The sequence below is a fragment of the Rhinolophus sinicus genome, linkage group LG03 (assembly GCF_036562045.2).
Source record: "Rhinolophus sinicus isolate RSC01 linkage group LG03, ASM3656204v1, whole genome shotgun sequence".
NCBI classification, from domain to species: Eukaryota; Metazoa; Chordata; class Mammalia; order Chiroptera; family Rhinolophidae; genus Rhinolophus; species Rhinolophus sinicus.
The window spans coordinates 119,542-138,674 of record NC_133753.1 but is presented as its reverse complement, the minus strand read 5'-3'; the positions used below and the strand labels follow the sequence as shown (position 1 = coordinate 138,674).

The following is a 19,133-nucleotide window of genomic DNA, read 5'->3' as shown; positions in this document are numbered from 1 at the left end:
CATTCAAAAGGTTTCTGAGCGGGACTTGACCTCAGTGGCAGGATCTCTGTCCGCACAGATTCAGGGACCTGGCAGGGGACACACATCCTCCAACAAGACTTAGAACTTGGACCCTCAGACGCCCACTGAACATGGTCCTGTGTCATTGAGTCTCTCAGGTGGGCCAAGTCTTCAGCTATGAAACCCTCTGCTCATTAATATGCAAATGAGATGAGGTGGGCGGGGTTAAATACGGACATGTCTGTGCCCTGAGAGCATCGCCCCACAGCCACACGCTCCCCTACAGACGTCCTGACAGCACAGCCCTCACCATGGACTGGAGATGGACAGTCCTCATCCTGGTGGCAGTGGCTACAGGTAAGGGGCTCCCCAGTCCCTGGCTGATGAGGGGACCTGGGCCAGTCACGGGGGATCCACCCACTCCTGTCTCCTCCCCACAGGTGGCCACTCCGAGGTCCAGCTGGTGCAGCCTGGGGCTGAGGTGAGGAAGCCTGGGGCCTCCGTGAAGGTGTCCTGCAAGGCTTCCGGATACACCTTCACCAGCTACAATATGCACTGGGTGCGACAGGCCCCGGGACAAGGGCTTGAGTGGATGGGAGTGATCAACCCTAACAATGGTGGCACAGACTACGCCCAGAAGTTCCAAGGCAGAGTCACCTTGACCAGGGACACGTCCACCAGCACAGCCTACATGGAGCTGAGCAGTCTGAGACCTGAGGACACGGCCGTGTATTACTGTGCGAGACACACAGTGAGGTGATCTCATCCTGAGAGTGTCAGAAACCCTGAGGGAGAGGGCAGCTGTGCGGGGATGAAGAAATGAGAGACAGCTGGGCACAGCCTTTCTTTGACTTAGGGTTATGGATATAGAGACAAAGGAACTGCTTTTGTTAATTATTTTTGGAATATTTTCAGTTCAGTGTGGGAAACCAACTCCCAAGAGAAGAAAACGTATTAAACTTTCTGTAGTGTTTTCTAATTTTCATGGTGTAAATGTGACCATCATGGTGACTTGAAACATGACATCCGTGAACTCAGTCCTCAATAGATGCCAGAATCTTCTCCTTAGAGCTGTCGCTGGCAGCTCTCTCTCTGTGGTCAGAGAAGATAAACTGCATTACAGTCTAAGGTCACAGCAGGAAGCAGAATGGAGGACAGAGAACACAGAAGCCCTGAGATATGTCCCCGCCCCTAACAGTCATGAGAACACAGGCATCCACAGTCGTGTGCGGACGTGTAGGACCTGCACGTTGGTGTCTCTGGAAACTGTCCCAAAACACCACAAACGGGTTTGAAAGGCAGACTTACCCTCTTACTGTTCAGGAAAAGAGCTAAACTGGGTCTAAATCACAGTGTCCCCAGGGCGGTGTGTCTCCCAGAGGCTGCAGGGCTCGTTCCACCATCAGAGCTGCATCCCTTGTATTTGGGGCTCATGGCAGGTCCCTACATGTCCCATCCACCCCTGTGTGGCCTTCTTCCCTGGAGCAGAATCTCCCCCCACGTTGCTGTTCCAAGGACGGTGTGTGGGCATCAGTGTCCATGCAAGTAGTCCCGACAGTCTCTCCATCTGAAGATTCGTAACATATCACATATTCAAAATCCCTTTATCATATAAGGTGACAGTCACTATTTTTGGGGGTCTAGACCGTGATCCCTTGGGAGCACTCACCCTTAGAGCAAGGAGGGCCCAGTTTAAAGGGGAGATTTATTTCCTTCATTTGGGGACATACTGAGGGTTCACGAGCTCTTCTTACTCTGCCTGCTTTTCAAGTCACTCATTCTAAGTAGTTACACCCTATTGTGGGATGTCCTCGGGAGCCTGCCCTTGGCCCCAACCTTTCAACCATTTCCTCCTTTGAATGACCCTGGAAGAGTCGTGTAGTGATGGCTGAACTGCTGGCTGTGGAGAGAGAGAACGGGAGGGAAGCTGAGTGCTAAGACATCTGCAAAGGAGAGAAGGAGACAGAACAGGATGGACAAACAGGAAAGGACACTTTGCAGCTCTTTCCGCAAACCCATCAGACCAGTCCCCGTCCCTGGGGACAGGCCAGTCCAGTGACACCTCTGCGTCATTAATCTGATGAAAGTGTGAATGATTCTTTTAACAGATTGAGTGAGATTCCATGTGTCCCGTTCACTGCACAGAAAAGCAGTATTTTCATCAGTGACCACACAGGCTCCTCCTGGGTGGTCAGTGTACCTGAGGCACCACAGAGACTCAGGGTTCACGTCCTGCAGTTGGCACAGTGGTGGGGAGCTCTCGTTCCATTGCCCTGGAGAGACTTAAGGTCACTTCTTCCAATTCATAGTCTCCAAAGCATGAGAATCAGACCCTCAGAGCTGAAAAGAACTTGGACTTGTGATACGCAGGTAGATTTCCTACCATTCTCACCTGGCAGGTGTGGGGCACAACATATGAACACAGAGGCCTAAATGTGTAATGTGGCTGCTTTCAGGGTGGCGTGTGGAGGGACACAAGAACCAGATACCCGCGTCCACGTCGTCCTGACGGTTTTGGTGGGATCCCTTTAATACTTTAATCACACACACAAAATAAGGACCTTGGCTCAAAGACAGGGTCACAGTAGAATCTGTAGTTCTCAGGATCTGAAGTCTTTCAAGAGTCATGTCAGTGTCTCCAGCCTCCACGTACTGTGTCAGTGTGTGAGAGCAGAACAGGTGTGAAATGGCTGCTGTAGAGGGCCTGTCATCGGCCTGTGGCAGCTGTAAGGCTGGGTCCTGCTGTCTGGCTGAGCCAGTGCACATGTTTGGTGCAGACACACACACACACACACACACACACACTACATGGTAACAGGCAGCTGACTCAGGAGCAGCTGGAATAACGAGTCATTTAGGGGAGCAGATGAGCCACCAAACACCTGGTGAGCTGGCAGGCACCTGGGCCCAGAAGGTGGTGCTACAGTCACTTAGTCCCCTGGGGAGGTTTGGACATGCCTATTGTGGACTCAGACCGCAGAGTTTGGTGCAATGCTTTCCTGATATGTCACCAGGAACGTCCAGTGTCATATCTGCTTGCAGTGCACAGGGAACGTTTTTCTCCTGTGTCCCCCTCTGGGTAAGTATAGTCCTTGACCTTGTGTAGAATTCCCTGGGCCTGAGTGACTCAGCAGAAGAAAAGGCTGAGTGACGTCTGTGTTGACATGGACACCACACCCTGTCTGTCACCAGCATGTCTCCGGTCCACCAGGTGTTCACATCGGCAGGAACAAAGCCTGGCACTTTTGCACTATTGAGATGTCGACATAACTAGCAATCACATTGGTTAGTTAATGTCACCAGGGTTTGGTAAACTGGCATAAGAGGGCGTTTGGTGTCTGCAAAACCTGTTGAAAAAGAGACGGTTAATAAGACCAAGACAAGGGTTGAAAAGGAGTCATAATGGAAACGCAGAGATGAAGGTGGATAGAAAGAGACACGCACTCCCCAGGCAGCCTTCCAGCCAATGACTAGTAAGTGTGGGAATGTTAACGAATAAGAAAACAGTTTCCTGCATTTTCACAGAGTGTCCATGATGGTTATTTTAAGGAAGAAGTGAAAGCCAAGTCTCCCGACCTGTGACCTTGGGAAAGCTGTCACATCTTGATGCCATCTGCTCTTGGGCCTGCCCAGTACCCCCGGCAGTGCCAGGATTCAGGTCACCTGCAGGGACAGGCTTATTTTGTACATGGTTTCTTTTGCTGTGCAGAAGCTTTTAAGTTTCACATAGTCCCATTCATTTATTTTAGCTTTTACTTCCCTTGCCTTTGGAGTCAAATTCATAAAATGCTCTTTGAACCCAAGGTCAATAAGTTTAGTACCTATGTTTTCTTCTATGCAGTTCATTGTGTCAGGTCTTATGCTTAAGTTTTTGCTCCATTTTGAATTAATTTTGGTACATGGTGGCAGATAGCAGTCCAGTTTCATTCTTTTGCACGTGGCTATCCAATTCTCCCAGCACCATTTATTGAAGAGGCTGTCTTTCCTCCATTGTATGTTTTTAGCTTCTTTGTCAAAAATTATCTGTTCATATGTATGTGGTTTTATTTTTGGGTTCTCAATTCTATTCCATTGGTCTGTGTGTCTGTTTTTCTGCCAATACCATGCTGTTTTGATTATTGCAGCCCTGTAGTACAAGCTAAAGTCAGGAGTGTGATACCTCCAGTATTGTTCTTTTGTCTTAAGATTGCTTTGGCTATTATTCGGGTCTTTTGTGGTTCCAAACAAATCTGATGATTTTTGTTCTACTTCTATGAAAATTGCCATTGGGATTTTGATGGGGATTGCGTTAAATCTGTATATTGCTTTGGGTAATATGGCCATTTTAACTATGTTGATTCTTCCAATCCATGAGCATGGACTGTCTTTCCATTTCTTTGTGTCTTCTTCAATTTCTTTCAAAAACGTCTTATAGTTTTCAGCATGAGTCCTTCACATCCTTGGTTAAGTTTATTCCTAGGTATTTTATTCTTTTTGCTGCAATTGCAAAAGGAATTGTTTTTTGTATTTCTTTTTCTGAGATTTCATTGTTAGTATATAGGAAGGCAATGGACTTTTGTGCATTGGTTTTGTAGCCGGCAACTTTACTGTATTAGTTGATTGTTTCTAATAGCTTTTGGTGCTTCTGTATGTCAGAAAAGGTCTTTATTCCTCCTTCATATCTAAAGGATATCTTTGCTGGATATATTATTCTTGGCTCATGATTTCTCTTTCAATAGTTTGAATATTTGGTTCCACTCCCTCCTGGCTTGTAGAGTTTCTGCTGAAAAATCTGATGATAATCTAATGGGCTTTCCTTTGTAAGTTACCGTTTTCTTTTCCCTGGCTGCCTTGAGGATTCTTTCTTTGTCGTTGATTTTAGACAGCTTCAATACAATGTGCCTTGGAGAAGGCCTGTTGGGATTGAGGTAATTAGGTGTTCTATTTGCTTCTTGGATTCGAGGGTTCAGTTCTGTCCACAAGTTTGGGAAGTTCTCATTGACGATTTGTTTGAATATATTCTCTGTTCCCTTCTCTCTTTCTTCTCCTTCTGGTATACCCATTATTCTTATATTGCTCTTTCTGATGGAGTCAGAAAGTTCGTGTAGAGTTCTTTCATTTCTTTGAAGTCTCAAGTCTCTTTCTTCTTCCCTCTGTGTAATTTCCAGGTTTCTATCTTCGATGTCACTGATTCTTTCCTCCATCTGGTCCACTCTACTACCTAAGCTGGCAATTTCATTCTTAATTTCTTCTATTGAGTTCTTAATCTCCAGAAATTCTATTTGGTTCTTTTTTAAAATTTCAATCTCTTTCGTAAAATGCTCGTGTTTTTCTTTAATTGAGTTTCTGAGTTTATTTAACTGCCTTGCTGTGTGTTCTTGCATCTCATTGAGTTTTTTTAGAACTGCAGTCTTGAATCCTCCATCATTTATGTCACATATTTCCATATCTTTAAGTACCTTTCCTGGAGACTTTTCACCTTCCTTCTGAGCTTTCTTGTTGCCTTGGTTATTCATGGCAATTACTGATTTAGTATTTCTCTTTCTAGACATCTACAGGAGTGGCTTCTGCAGCAGGTTGATAGGAAGAGGTCTTTCTTTTATTCGGTAGATGTTGGTAAAATGTTTTATTTTCTGTCCGACTGCAGCCTTTTTTCTCTCTTACGGTAGTGCTATGTTTTCTCTGCACTATTCCAGCTTCTCACACAATGGGGGATTTCCTGGGACGGGCTTCTCCTCTGTTAATACTTCACCTGGGTCACAAGTGACATGATTCCAAAATGTGATGGTGGGTCAGGCATAGGGGAGACATTCCCGCTCTGAAAGTGATGAACAGGAGAGAAGGAAGGAGTGATGGCCCCAACCTGGTCCAATGCCTTCCAGGCAAATCCCATGTGATATTAAGGTTAGAAAATGGTCCTCTTTGGCTGGATGCCCCTCATTCTGTACCCAACGGGGTGGTGGTCCCATGTCCTGACTCCACTGAAGTGGTGTCTCACTTTATGGACCGACTAGGGCTGTCTCACCACGGCTGTGAATGCGGGGTCACACGTACCAGAATCTGCCTTGGGGGTCCCACCCCAAGGCTGTGGTTCCTGGTTGTGTCACCTTTTGAAATAGAGATCATTTAATTCTTTGAAATCAAAGAGTCAGACCTGATGACCTCTAAGGGTCATTATTTCCTTTACTTACATGATATTGCATCTTCACTGCCAATATGAGTTATGAGCCCCAGAATAGTTTCCAGGCTCTCGGCCTCCATAGACATTGCTGGCTCAGGTAGTAAATGAACTGTGATTGCTCCATCAGCTGTGGCTAGTTGGCCGTCAGCTGTAACCAGTGAGCCATTGGCACTATATCAACTGTTTATAGCAGAGAGGAAGGAGAGAAAGAATGGGGGCTAGCAAGAAGATGGCAGCTGGGCTGGCAAGCGTTGATGGCGGTTCTTGATTACAGTGATTAATCACAGCCTCAGTGAGTATAGTGCCACCTTTAGAGAGACTATAGTGGTATGACTCCCCTACCTATGGCTCCCAGGGTGTTCTTTTGGCCTCACCATGTCCTGCGTTCTTGTATACACAGAGCCCTGCTCAGCCGCCTGCATGACAAGTCAAAAGGACAGGGTCTCCTCATGACAAATGAGTTATGATCTGTTATGTAGAATCCAAATAAACTTTCTTTCTGCCACAACCCTTGTCCCTGTGTATTATTAAATGACAGTGTATCTGCTGGTATAACCCTGTTTCTACTCCTGGCTTATGCTGAGACACCTGATTAAGCCAGTGAGGCAGCCCATGGATTTTATTTATCAAAGTGTTTTCAGCAGCACCTTTTGTGCTCTCTTCACAGCAAGCTTTCTCAATTTTGGTTATATGGAGACCACCTTTTTTCAAATCTCCAAATTCTGATTAACATTTGATTAATACTGTCACCCTCAATCCATCTGTCTCCTCACCTTTTACTAGAAGCAGCCAGGAGGAGAATCCTCCTACTTTTGCTTAGAAATCCTCAGCTGAACACCCAGTCCCATTGCTCACAGGTCTACCTTCCACATAACACAGAAAACAGCTCAGCCAAGCTCTTGACACCTTATAACAAGGATCACATTCTCAGGGACCCATAACCTGCTCCTCATTTCCCTCTGAGCCTTCTCATAAAATGGCTTCTAGGTGCACATTTCAACCTGTGAATAGAGGCGCCTAATTCTCTGGTTCCCACACAGAAGCATGGGACATGGTGAGAAGGAAAAAGGAACACCCATCGGAGAGCCACAGGTAGAGTCATACCACTATTCTCTCTCTGGCACTATCTCCTCTCACTGAAGCTAGATCCACATGTCCAGCCATCCACGCTGGCCAGCCCAGCCACCATCCTCTTGCTAGGCCCCATTCTTTTCTCTCTCTGCTAGCAGTGTTTTCAGCAGTTATATTGTGGAATGGCTCTTGGGACAGCTGGGGCACCTCCAACTAGCCAGGAGCTGATGCCATGCACATCACAGTTGGCCATTTACACCTGAGCCAGCACCCTGTCTATGTGGAGGGACTTGAAATTGCACGACTTTCTGGGGCTCATGTTCAATTCCTATCCAGGTGTTCTTACTGATGACCCACCTCTATTCTCAGAAGATGGAGCCTTCTGAAGCTCCTCTTCTTTCTGCAGACAGTCAAAGATCTTGAAATAAACACCATTCTTGAATTCTCTGCCACTAAAAATCTGTCTCTGAACCCATCACCTGCTTAAAGTCACCAACACCTTCTTAGGTATTTGTCTCAGCAACTCCCACACCCTCAGTACCAATATGGCCATCTCATCTGTGATTGGCCATCAGAAAACTGTCAACTGTAACCAGTGGCCAGTAATATAACTGCTGTGGCTACACTCGCATAAAATAGGGGCTAGCAAGGAGATGGTGGCTGAGCTAGCAAGAGCGGATTGCTGTTAGCAAGTGGGGTCGGTTGGCAGGCAGAAAAGCGGACAGCAGGTCGTATGTCGTGTGAATCCAGCCTCCAGCGAGACTATAGCGGCATGACTCCCCTACATATGGCTCCGTGGGTGTTCCTTTTTGGCCTCACCATGTCCTGCATTCTTATGTGGGGAGCGGGACTAGAGACCCCACAGACCGCCTCGCAGGACAAATGGTGCAGAGAGCAGGGTCTCCCACATGACAAACAGCCTCCACTGTGATAACTGGAAACACAGGCACATCCAGAGTGCAGGTGATTCTGCTCACCTGGAGCAGAAGCTGCTGGAGGCTCAAGCTGGTAGGAGCACTTCCAGGGGAGAATTATGAGTGGATGGAGCACACGGGTGGGCTCCTGTGGGGGAGGGGTCCCGGGGCCACACCCCACACTTCGGGGGCTTTCCCTCCAGACACATCCAGGTTCTCCAGGGAGGATGTATGTGGGTCCCCTCATGTCCCTGACAGGGGGAGTGGAGGACAAACACTAAGAAATCCACCCAGAAATTCCCTCAGGCAGACCCTTCAGGGGAAGAACTTTTCCACAACCCTATTCTGAGTGGTGGGTGGGATTCTTACCTATGACAGACCTAGGGAGGGAGCTTAGTTACCAGGGTAACAGAGTCAGGAAGAGACTGTGGGTGCTGCAGAGGGGAAGGGAGGGGTCACAGGGAAGTGAGCTGACCACGGGAGAGCCCTTGAGGGGGTCACAGTCAGACCCAGGGGACCACCTCACAGGTGTTTAATCCTAAGGATACATAACATCACACACACACACACACACACACACACACACACACACACACAAGCAGCCTCACCTGAGTCAGCTGACAACAGTGCTGCCTCCTCCTCCTCCAAATTCTCAGGTGCCTCCCCTCCCGCAGATGTGGGTTCTCCAAGGGACGCCCACTGCAGGTGCCGTGAGTGGGCAATAGTGTGATTGGGCCTCGTATCTGACAATCTGAGGAACAGGATTTGTCCATCTCATGGGTCCTCTGCATGGGTCCCAAGGGCTGTGACAAAAAGCAGAGCCAGGATGTAGGTTCTTCCCAAGTGTGTGCATGTGTCACATTTCCTGGGGTCTATTTATAAGAGAAGTCACTCACTCAGGCCCTGGATCAGATTGGGGACGGCCGGTGTACTAGGTACAGGGGGAAAGGATACTTTTTGGTTCATTAGTGCTAAAATCATCCACTGTCTGTGTGTGTCTAATTTATTCACGAGCAGAGGTAGAGAGGGCAGTGAGACAATCTGCGATTCTCAGATGTCACCTTCAGCCAGAGGAATTCAAAGGAAGTAAGAGGCACCCAAAGTCCCCTGAGCTTCGGGACTCAGGACTGTGTCAGTGCATCTGTCAACCCCAGGGAAAGGTCTTCCTGCAGGTTTTATGAAACCTTTGACAAGGTCTCCCTGCAGTGTCATTGGGATTTACTGAGGCCAATTCATTATTTCCAGAGATGAGGTCAAAGCTTATGGTGTCCCTGAGGGAGCATTGTGAGGTCAGGGCACAGACATTTAACACTGGACCAGAGACGCTAGAGGTCATGCCCTGTGAGCCCTGACACAACCTCCCCTGCAGGGCACAGGCTGGGCTGCAGGGGGCGCTCAGGTCCCACCAGCAGGGGCTGCAGCCCCAGGAGCAGGTGGGGAGGGAGAGGGGAAGGGGTTTCCTCTGAGGGCCCAGGGCTTCCTTCCTCTTTATAAAAACATGTAAAACAAGGTTTGGGCAAAGACTGCTGAAGTGTCTGTAAATATACTACTGTAATGGGAGAATTTCCCAAACACAATGGGCAATAAAATCAAATTTCAAATGGGGTCTCCGTGACTTCAAGACGTCTTAGAGCAACAATCTGAAGGACAAAGATGGCTTTGCTAACTTGACTTTTTAAAAGTTGGTGACACACACTGACCCCAGATGGAGACATTCAGATCAAAGCCCAGAACAGGGTAAGATGGCAGCCATTTCATTCAAAAGGTTTCTGAGCGGGACTTGACCTCAGTGGCAGGATCTCTGTCCGCACAGATTCAGGGACCTGGCAGGGGACACAATCCCCCAACAGGGATTAGGACTTGGACTGTCAGACGCCCACTGAACATGGTCCAGTGTCATTGAGCTTCTTCCAGGTGGGTCAAGTCTTCAGCTATGAAACCCTCTGCTCATGAATATGCAAATGAGCTGAGGTGGGCGGGGTTAAATACGGACATGTCTGTGCCCTGAGAGCATCGCCCCACAGCCACACGCTCCCCTACAGACGCCCTGACAGCACAGCCCTCACCATGGACTGGAGATGGACAGTCCTCTTCCTGGTGGCAGTGGCTACAGGTAAGGGGCTCCCCAGACCCTGGCTGATGACAGGACCTGGGCCAGTCACGGGGATCCACACACTCCTGTCTCCTCCCCACAGGTGTCCACTCCGAGGTCCAGCTGGTGCAGCCTGGGGCTGAGGTGAGGAAGCCTGGGGCCTCAGTGAAGGTGTCCTGCAAGGCTTCCGGATACACCTTCACCAGCTACAATATGCACTGGGTGCGACAGGCCCCGGGACAAGGGCTTGAGTGGATGGGATGGATCACCTAACAATGGTGGCACAAGCTACGCACAGAAGTTCCAGGGCAGAGTCACCATGACCAGGGACACATCCACCAGCACAGCCTACATGGAGCTGAGCAGTCTGAGACCTGAGGACACGGCCGTGTATTACTGTGCGAGGGACACAGTGAGATGACCCACATCCTGAGAGTGTCAGAAACCCTGAGGGAGAGGGCAGCTGTGCGGGGCTGAGGAGACGACAGAGGCAGCTGGGCACAGCCTTTCTTTGACTTAGGGTTATGGATATAGAGAAGAAGGAAGTGCTTTCGTTAATTATTTTTGGAATATTTTCAGTTCTGTGTGGGAAACCAACTCCCAAGAGGAGAAAACGTATTAAACTTTCTGTAGTGTTTCCTAATTTTCATGGTGTAAATGTGACCATCATGGTGACTTGAAACATGACATCCATGGACTGAGTCCTCAAAAGATGCCGGAATCTTCTCCTTTGAGCTGTCGCTTGCAGCTCCCTCTCTGTGGTCAGAGAAGATAAAGTGCTGTACAGTCTAAGGGTCACAGCAGGAAGCAGAATGGAGGACAGAGAACAAAGAAGCCCTGACGTGTGTCCCCACCCCTAATAGTCATGAGAACACAGGCATCCACAGTCGTGTGTGGACGTGTAGGACCTGCACGTTGGTGTCTCTGGAAACTGTCCCAAAACACCACACACGGGTTTGAAAGGCAGACTTACCCTCTTACTGTTCAAGAAAAGAACTAAACTGGGTCTAAATCACAGTGTCCCCAGGGCCATGTGTCTCCCAGAGGCTGCAGGGCTCGTTCCACCATCAGAGCTGCATCCCTTGCATTTGGGGCTCATGGCAGGTCCCTACACGTCCCATCCTTCCCTGTGTGGCCTTCTTCCCTGGAGCAGAATCTCCCCCAACCTTGCTGTTCCAAGGACGGTGTGTGGGCATCAGTGTCCATACAAGAGGTCCAGTTGGTCTCTCCATCTGAAGATTCGTAATGTATCACATATTCAAAATCCCTTTATCATATAAGGTGATAGTCACTATTTTTGGGGCTCTAGACCGTGATCCCTTAGGAACACTCACCCTTAGAGCAAGGGGGGCCCAGTTTACAGGGGAGATTTATTTCTTTCATTTGAGGACATACTGAGGGTTCACGTGCTCTTCTTACTCTGCCTGCTTTTCAAGTAACTCATTCTAAGTAGTTACACCCTATTGTGGGATGTCCTCGGGACCTGCCCTTGGCCCCAACAATTTCCTCCTCTGAACGTTTCTAGAAGTCTCGTGTACTAAGAGCTGCACTCCTGGCTGTGGAGAGAGAGAACGGGTGGGAAGCTGAGTGCTAAGACATCTGCAAAGGAGAAAAGGAGACAGAACAGGATGGACAAACAAGAAAGGACACTTTGCAGCTTTTCCACAAACCCATCTGACCAGTCCCTGTCCCGGGGGACAGGCCAGTCCAATGATACCTCTGTGTCACTGATCTGATGGAAACTGTGAATGATTCTTTTAACAGATTGAGTGAGATTCCATGTGTCCCGTTCACTGCACAGAAAAGCAGTATTTTCATCAGTGACCACACAGGCTCCTCCTCCTGGGTGGTCAGTGTACCTGAGGCACCACAGAGACTCAAGGGTTCACGTCCTGCAGTTTGCACAGTGGTGGGGAGCTCTCGTTCCATTGCCCTGGACAGACTTAAGGTCACTTCTTCCAATTCATAGTCTCCAAACTGTGGGAATGAGACCCTCAGCGCTGAAAAGAACTTGGACTTGTGATACACAGGTGGACGTCCTGCCATTCTCACCTGGCAGGTGTGTGGGGCACAACTTATGAACACAGGGGCCTAAGTGTGTAATGTGGCTGCTTTCAGGGTGGCGTGTGGAGGGACAGAAGGACCAGATACCCAAGTCCACATTTTCCTGACTGTTTTGCTGGGATCCCTTTAATACTTTAATCACACACACAAAATAAGGACCTTGGCTCAAAGACAGGGTCACAGTAGAATCTGTAGTTCTCAGGATCTGAAGTCTTTCAAGAGTCATGTCAGTGTCTCCAGCCTCCACGTACTGTGTCAATGTGTGACAGCAGAACGGGTGTCAAATAGCTGCTGTAGAGGTCCTGTCATCGGCCTGTGGCAGCTGTAAGGCTGGGTCCTGCCGCCTGGCTGAGCCAGTGCACATGTTTGGTGCAGACACACACACACACACACACACACACACACACACACACACAGTACATGGTAACAGGCAGCTGACTCGGGAGCAGCGGGAATAAGGAGTCATTTAGGGGAGCAGATGAGCCACCAAACACCTGGTGAGCTGGCAGGCACCTGGGCCCAGAAGGTGGCGCTACAGTCACTTAGTCCCCTGGGGAGGTTTGGACATGCCTATTGTGGACTCAGACCGCAGAGTTTGGTGCAAAGCTTTCCTGATATGTCACCAGGAACGTCCAGTGTCATATCTGCTTGCAGTGCTCAGGGAACGTTTTTCTCCTGTGTCCCCTCTGGGTAAGTACAGTCCCTGAGCTTGTGTATAATTCCCTGGGCCTGAGTGACTCAGCAGAAGAAAAGGCTGAGTGACGTCTGTGTTGACATGGACACCACACCCTGTCTGTCACCAGCATGTCTCCGGTCCACCAGGTGTTCACATCGGCAGGAACAAAGCCTGGCGCTTTTGCACTATTGAGATGTCGACATAACTAGCAATCACATTGGTTAGTTAATGTCACCAGGGTTTGGTAAACTGGCATAAGAGGGCGTGTGGTGTCTGCACAACCTGTTGAAAAAGAGACGGTTAATAAGACCAAGACAAGGGTTGAAAAGGAGTCATAGTGGAAACGCAGAGATGAAGGTGGATAGAAAGAGACACGCACTCCCCAGGCAGCCTTCCAGCCAATGACTAGTAAGTGTGGGAATGTTAACGAATAAGAGAACAGTTTCCTGCATTTTCACAGAGTGTCCATGATGGTTATTTTAAGGAAGAAGTGAAAGCCAAGTCTCCCGACCTGTGACCTTGGGAAAGCTGTCACATCTTGATGCCATCTGCTCTTGGGCCTGCCCAGTACCCCCGGCAGTGCCAGGATTCATGTCACCTGCAGGGACAGGCTTATTTTGTCGATGGTTTCTTTTGCTGTGCAGAAGCTTTTAAGTTTCACATAGTCCCATTCATTTATTTTAGCTTTTACTTCCCTTGCCTTTGGAGTCAAATTCATAAAATGCTCTTTGAACCCAAGGTCCATAAGTTCAGTACCTATGTTTTCTTCTATGCAATTCATTATGTCAGGTCTTATGCTTAAGTTTTTGCTTCATTTTGAATTAACTTTGGTACATGGTGACAAATAGCAGTCCAGTTTCATTCTTTTGCACGTGGCTATCCAATTCTCCCAGCACCATTTATTGAAGAGGCTGTCTTTCCTCCATTGTATGTTTTTAGCTTCTTTGTCAAAAATTATCTGTTCATATTTATGTGGTTTTATTTCTGGGTTCTCAATTCTATTCCATTGGCCTGTGTGTCTGTTTTTCTACCCATACCATGCTGTTTTGATTATTGTAGCCCTGTAGTACAAGCCAAAGTCAGGAAGTGTGATACCTCCAGCATTGTTCTTTTTTCTTAAGATTGCTTTGGCTCTACGGGGTCTTTTGCGGTTCCAAACAAATCTGATGATTTTTTGTTCTACTTCTTTTAAAAATGCCATTGGGATTTTGATGGGGATTGCATTAAATCTGTATATTGCTTTGGGTAATATGGCCATTTTAACTATGTTGATTCTTCCAATCCATGAGCATGGAATGTCTTTCCATTTCTTTGTGTCTTCTTCAATTTCTTTCAAAAATGTCTTATCGTTTTCAGCACATCGGTCCTTCACATCCTTGGTTAAGTTTATTCCTAGGTATTTTATTCTTTTTGCTGCAATTGCAAAAGGAATTGTTTTTTGTATTTCTTTTTCTGAGATTTCATTGTTAGTATAGAGGAAAGCAATGGAATTTTGTACGTTGGTTTTGTAGCCAGCAACTTTACTGTATTCGTTGTATTCGTTGATTGTTTCTAATAGCTTTTTGGTGCTTCTGTATGTCAGAAAAGGTCTTTATTCCTCCTTCATATCTAAAGGATATCTTTGCTGGATATATTATTCTTGGCTCATGATTTCTCTTTCAATAGTTTGAATATTTGGTTCCACTCCCTCCTGGCTTGTAGAGTTTCTGCTGAAAAATCTGATGATAATCTAATGGGCTTTCCTTTGTAAGTTACCGTCTTCTTTTCCCTGGCTGCCTTGAGGATTCTTTCTTTGTCGTTGATTTTAGACAGCTTCAATACAATGTGCCTTGGAGAAGGCCTGTTGGGATTGAGGTAACTAGGTGTTCTATTTGCTTCTTGGATTCGAGGGTCCAGTTCTGTCCACAAGTTTGGGAAGTTCTCATTGACGATTTGTTTGAATATATTCTCTGTTCCCTTCTCTCTTTCTTCTCCTTCTGGTATGCCCATTATTCTTATATTGCTCTTTCTGATGGAGTCAGAAAGTTCTTGCAGAGTTCTTTCATTTCTTTGAAGTCTCAAGTCTCTTTCTTGTTCCATCTGTGTAATTTCCAGGTTTCTATCTTCGATGTCACTGATTCTTTCCTCCATCTGGTCCACTCTACTACCTAAGCTGGCAATTTCGTTCTTAATTTCTTCTATTGAGTTCTTAATCTCCAGAAATTCTATTTGGTTCTTTTTTAAAATTTCAATCTCTTTCGTAAAATGCTCATGCTGTTCTTTAATTGAGTTTCTGAGTTCATTTAACTGCCTTGCTGTGTGTTCTTGCATCTCATTGAGTTTTTTCAGAACTGCAGTCTTGAATACTCCATCATTTATGTCACATATTTCCATATCTTTAAGTTCCTTTTCTGGAGACTTTTCACTTTCCTTCTGAGCTTTCTTGTTGCCTTGGTTATTCATGGCAATTACTGATTTAGTATTTCTCTTTCTAGACATCTACAGGAGTGGCTTCTGCAGCAGGTTGATAGGAAGAGGTCTTTCTTTGTATTCCGGTAGATGTTGGTAGAATGTTTTATTTTCTGTCCGACTGCAGCCTTTTTCTCTCTCTGCAAGGTAGTGCTATGTTTTCTCTGCACTATTCCAGCTTCTCACACAATGGGGGATTTCCTGGGAGACGGGCTTCTCCTCTGTTAATACTTCACCTGGGTCACAGGCGCAGTGTCCATGTGGGTAGTCACTGGGAGAGCTTTTGAAGTTCCAAAGCTCTTCCAGCTCCTGATTCAGAGCCCGTATGTTTCAGCAGTTCTGTTTACTCCTGCAGGGATCCAGATAGCTGGGGCCAGGGGCAGAGTGAGTTGTGAGAGGTGGCCCAGAGCAATGGCGGTGACCATCACCACAGCCGGGTCTTGCTTCCACAGCTCCTCCACTTTGCCAGAACTAGTTGGGCTGCGAATCTGTGTCTGCAGTCCACAGTTCTCAAAACAGCAAATATTCTGTTCTTTTGATCTGACACTGCTACTGTTCCGTTTCTAGCACCAGGCAGGTGGGGCGGGGTGAACTCTGGGAGGGTAGGAGGAGGCAGCTAGTCTCAGTGCCTAAGGCTTCCGTTCTCTGCTTGGCAGATTGGGGCTTAAACCACTGTTTTCAGCCTTCTTCCTCAGTCTTTTCTCCGTGGTCTCTGCCGTGAGTGTTGGGTTCAGCCGTGTTATACGCTACCCCCACAACCATGTGGGCCATAAGCAGAGCCCTAGCAGTCTGAGTTCTTCCCTGTCCCACAGCTGCAGTAGTTCCGGGATGCAGTGAGCTCAGCACTGAGCTATGTCTCGTCCCTGCGCTCCCGAGGGTCTCCGTCTCCACTTCTCCTTCCCTCCTCCCTTTCTTGCATGATTCGCCCACCTTTAGGTGATTTCAGTAGTGGGCCCTTTGTCTTTCCTGTCTGCTATGTAGGGAGTCCCTTGTGGAGTTATAGTTGTTCGATTAGTTGTAAATTTCCAGGAGAGATTTACAGAGGCTCACCTCACGCCGCCATTTTGATCGACGTTTAATAAAATCAAAATTAAAATGGTTTTTCTAGGATTTCAACATGTCTTTAGAGCAACAATCTGAATGACAAGGATGGTTTAATCAATTTGAAATTTTCAAAATTTGGGGACACACCCTGACCCCCGATTTGAGACATTTACATTAAAGTCCAGAACAGTCTCAGGTGGTCTCCGTGTCATTCAAAGGGAGTTCTCAGTGATGATCGCATCCTGGGGGTTTGTTCCTCAGTGGGAGGAGCTCTGTCAGCACAGATTGAGGGACATGGCTGGGGAAAAATATCCTATAACAAGTATTAGGACTGGACCCTCAGACGCCCACTGAGCATGGTCCTGCCTCATTGAGTCCCTCAGGTGGGCCAAGTCTTCAGCTGTGAATCACGCTGCTCATGAATATGCAAATGAGCTGAGGTAGTGGGTTTAAATATGGATATGTCTGTGCCCTGAGAGCATCGCCCCACAGCCACACGCTAGAGACATCCTGACCGCACAGCCCTCACCACGGACGGGTGATGGACAGTCCTCTTCCTGGTGGCAGTGGCTACAGGTAAGGGGCTCCCCAGTCCCTTGCTGATGAGGGCACCTGGGCCAGTCACTGGGGTTCCACCCCCTCCTGTCTCCTCTGCACAGGTGTCCACTCCGAGGTCCAGCTGCTGCAGCCTGGAGCTGAGGTGAGGAAGCCTGGGGCCTCAGTGAAGGTGTCCTGCAAGGCTTCCGGATACACCTTCACCAGCTACTGGATGCAGTGGGTGCGACAGGCCCCGGGACAAGGGCTTGAGTGGATGGAACGGATCTGTGCATGCAATGGTGGCATAAGGTATGCACAGAAGTTCCAGGGCAGAGTCACTACGACCAGGGACACGTCCACCAGCACAGCCTACATGGAGCTGAGCAGTCTGAGACCTGAGGACACGGCCGTGTATTACTGTGCGAGGGACACAGTGAGATGACCCACATCCTGAGAGTGTCAGAAACCCTGAGGGAGAGGGCAGCTGTGCGGGGCTGAGGAGACGACAGGGACGATGAGTCTCCTGACTTCCTCACACAGAGTCAGGAACCTGAGACGAGGAGTGAGGCTCTCAGGGGCACCTCAGTCATTCAGGGGAAGGTTTCCAGGGTCCAAACGTCCTCAAGAAAGAACTAGAGAAAGCCTTTCCTGAAAGGTCCTGTCATGTGTCACTGTCCTTGCAGAGGGCACATCTGGAGCCTCCGTGTTCTCTGAGTGAGGGAGGTTATTTCAGGCATCACCTGGGATCACTTGGTGGGAGGCAGAATCTGGGATTGGCCTGCAGTGTCTCCCTATAACTTTCTCTCACTTTCCCCTATTTGTGAAAAATGGAAATGAGTTTGGGAGAAAGTGTACATATAGAATTCAAGGGTGAATTTCTGCTCCCCACCTGTGATCAAGCACCACACACATGACACGTGATGGACCATCATGGCACCTGGTGACATCATAGGTGACAAGTGTGTCAGGTCAAGCACAGTCTACGTCAGCTCCCCGTCCCCTCAGCCTTTCCTGCAGGGGTGAGTTCCTGAGAGGCTTCTCCCCTCAGACCCTAACCTGCGGGTGTCCCTGCCCTGGGGAGTCCTGGGGGTCCTCACACAACAGGGAGCAGCAGGGGGAGACCCTTGATGATGTGAGACTCAGTCCAGCCTGTTACTTTCCGAGGACAACTGAATCTAATTACCTCACACTCGGGGCTCAACTCTAGTCACATTTATTTCCTCACACTCTGGGGCTCAGAGCATGTAGGCAGTTTCACTGTGAGACATCAAGGTGTTGGCAGGACCACACATGCCCCGGAGGGTCTGGGGAAGCGCTGTGGTCTGACAATGAGTATGTTGAAATCCTAAACCCCAAGAGGTTGTGTTAGCAGGTGGGGACTTGGGCGGGGGCTAGGTGATCAGAGTGCAGCTCTCAGGAAGGGGAGCAGAGCCTCTCTAATGAGCCCCAGACAGTTTACTTGTCCCTCCCACCCTGTGAGGACACAGGAGGAAGCCACAGGAAGTGAACCAGGCAGAGGGCCCTCACCAGTGGTGACCATGTGGGGCCTGGGTGTTGGATTGTCACCTGCAGAACTGTGGGGAATGTTGTTTATAATGTACCAGGATATGGAACTTTTTATAGCAGCCCAGATGGAATAGAATGGTAAAGACTGTTTATGTTTATTTTCCAGCTTCTAGAGGTGCTTTCCTTGCTCCCATGTCCTGTTCCTCCAACGTCACACCAGGAGGAGGTCACCTTCCATCAGAGGTCACATTGCTTTCTTCTCCTGGATCTAATCTCCCTCTGCCTCCCTCTGCTATGAACACTGTGGTTGAATTAGGAGTCACTCAGAAAACACAGGAAAACCTTTGCTTCCCATGGTGCCTAAATGAACCAAGTATGACAAAGGCCTTTTCCCATGTTACGTTCACAAAGTCCAAGCGTGACTCAGACCTTCTCAGTGCTCCCTCAGCTTCCTAACAGTCACCTCCAGGACCCAGGCCAATTACAGCTACAACATGCCAACACCCCCTCAAAAGCTCATTCATGAAAACATGAAATCCAGTCTGAAATGTATGAGCACCATCATCTCAAAAGTCCCAAATACAATCTCTGAATCAGTTATGGGTCATAGTTTGGGTGGAT

General features: G+C 48.1%; 1 pseudogene and 2 gene segments (V, D, J or C); all 3 read left to right on the top strand.

The window, feature by feature from the left end:
• The first annotated feature begins 271 nt into the window (after positions 1-271).
• On the top strand, positions 272-813 carry LOC141570797 (immunoglobulin heavy variable 1-46-like). The segment is given in 2 exon segments: positions 272-357; positions 441-813. Coding segments are annotated over 2 exon segments (366 nt in total).
• Positions 814-10,170: 9,357 nt separating this feature from the next.
• LOC141570796 (immunoglobulin heavy variable 1-3-like) lies at positions 10,171-10,824 on the top strand (annotated as a pseudogene).
• A 6,186-nt stretch (positions 10,825-17,010) lies between these two features.
• LOC109440060 (immunoglobulin heavy variable 1-46) lies at positions 17,011-17,448 on the top strand. The segment is given in 2 exon segments: positions 17,011-17,029; positions 17,129-17,448. Coding segments are annotated over 2 exon segments (339 nt in total).
• Positions 17,449-19,133: the final 1,685 nt, after the last annotated feature.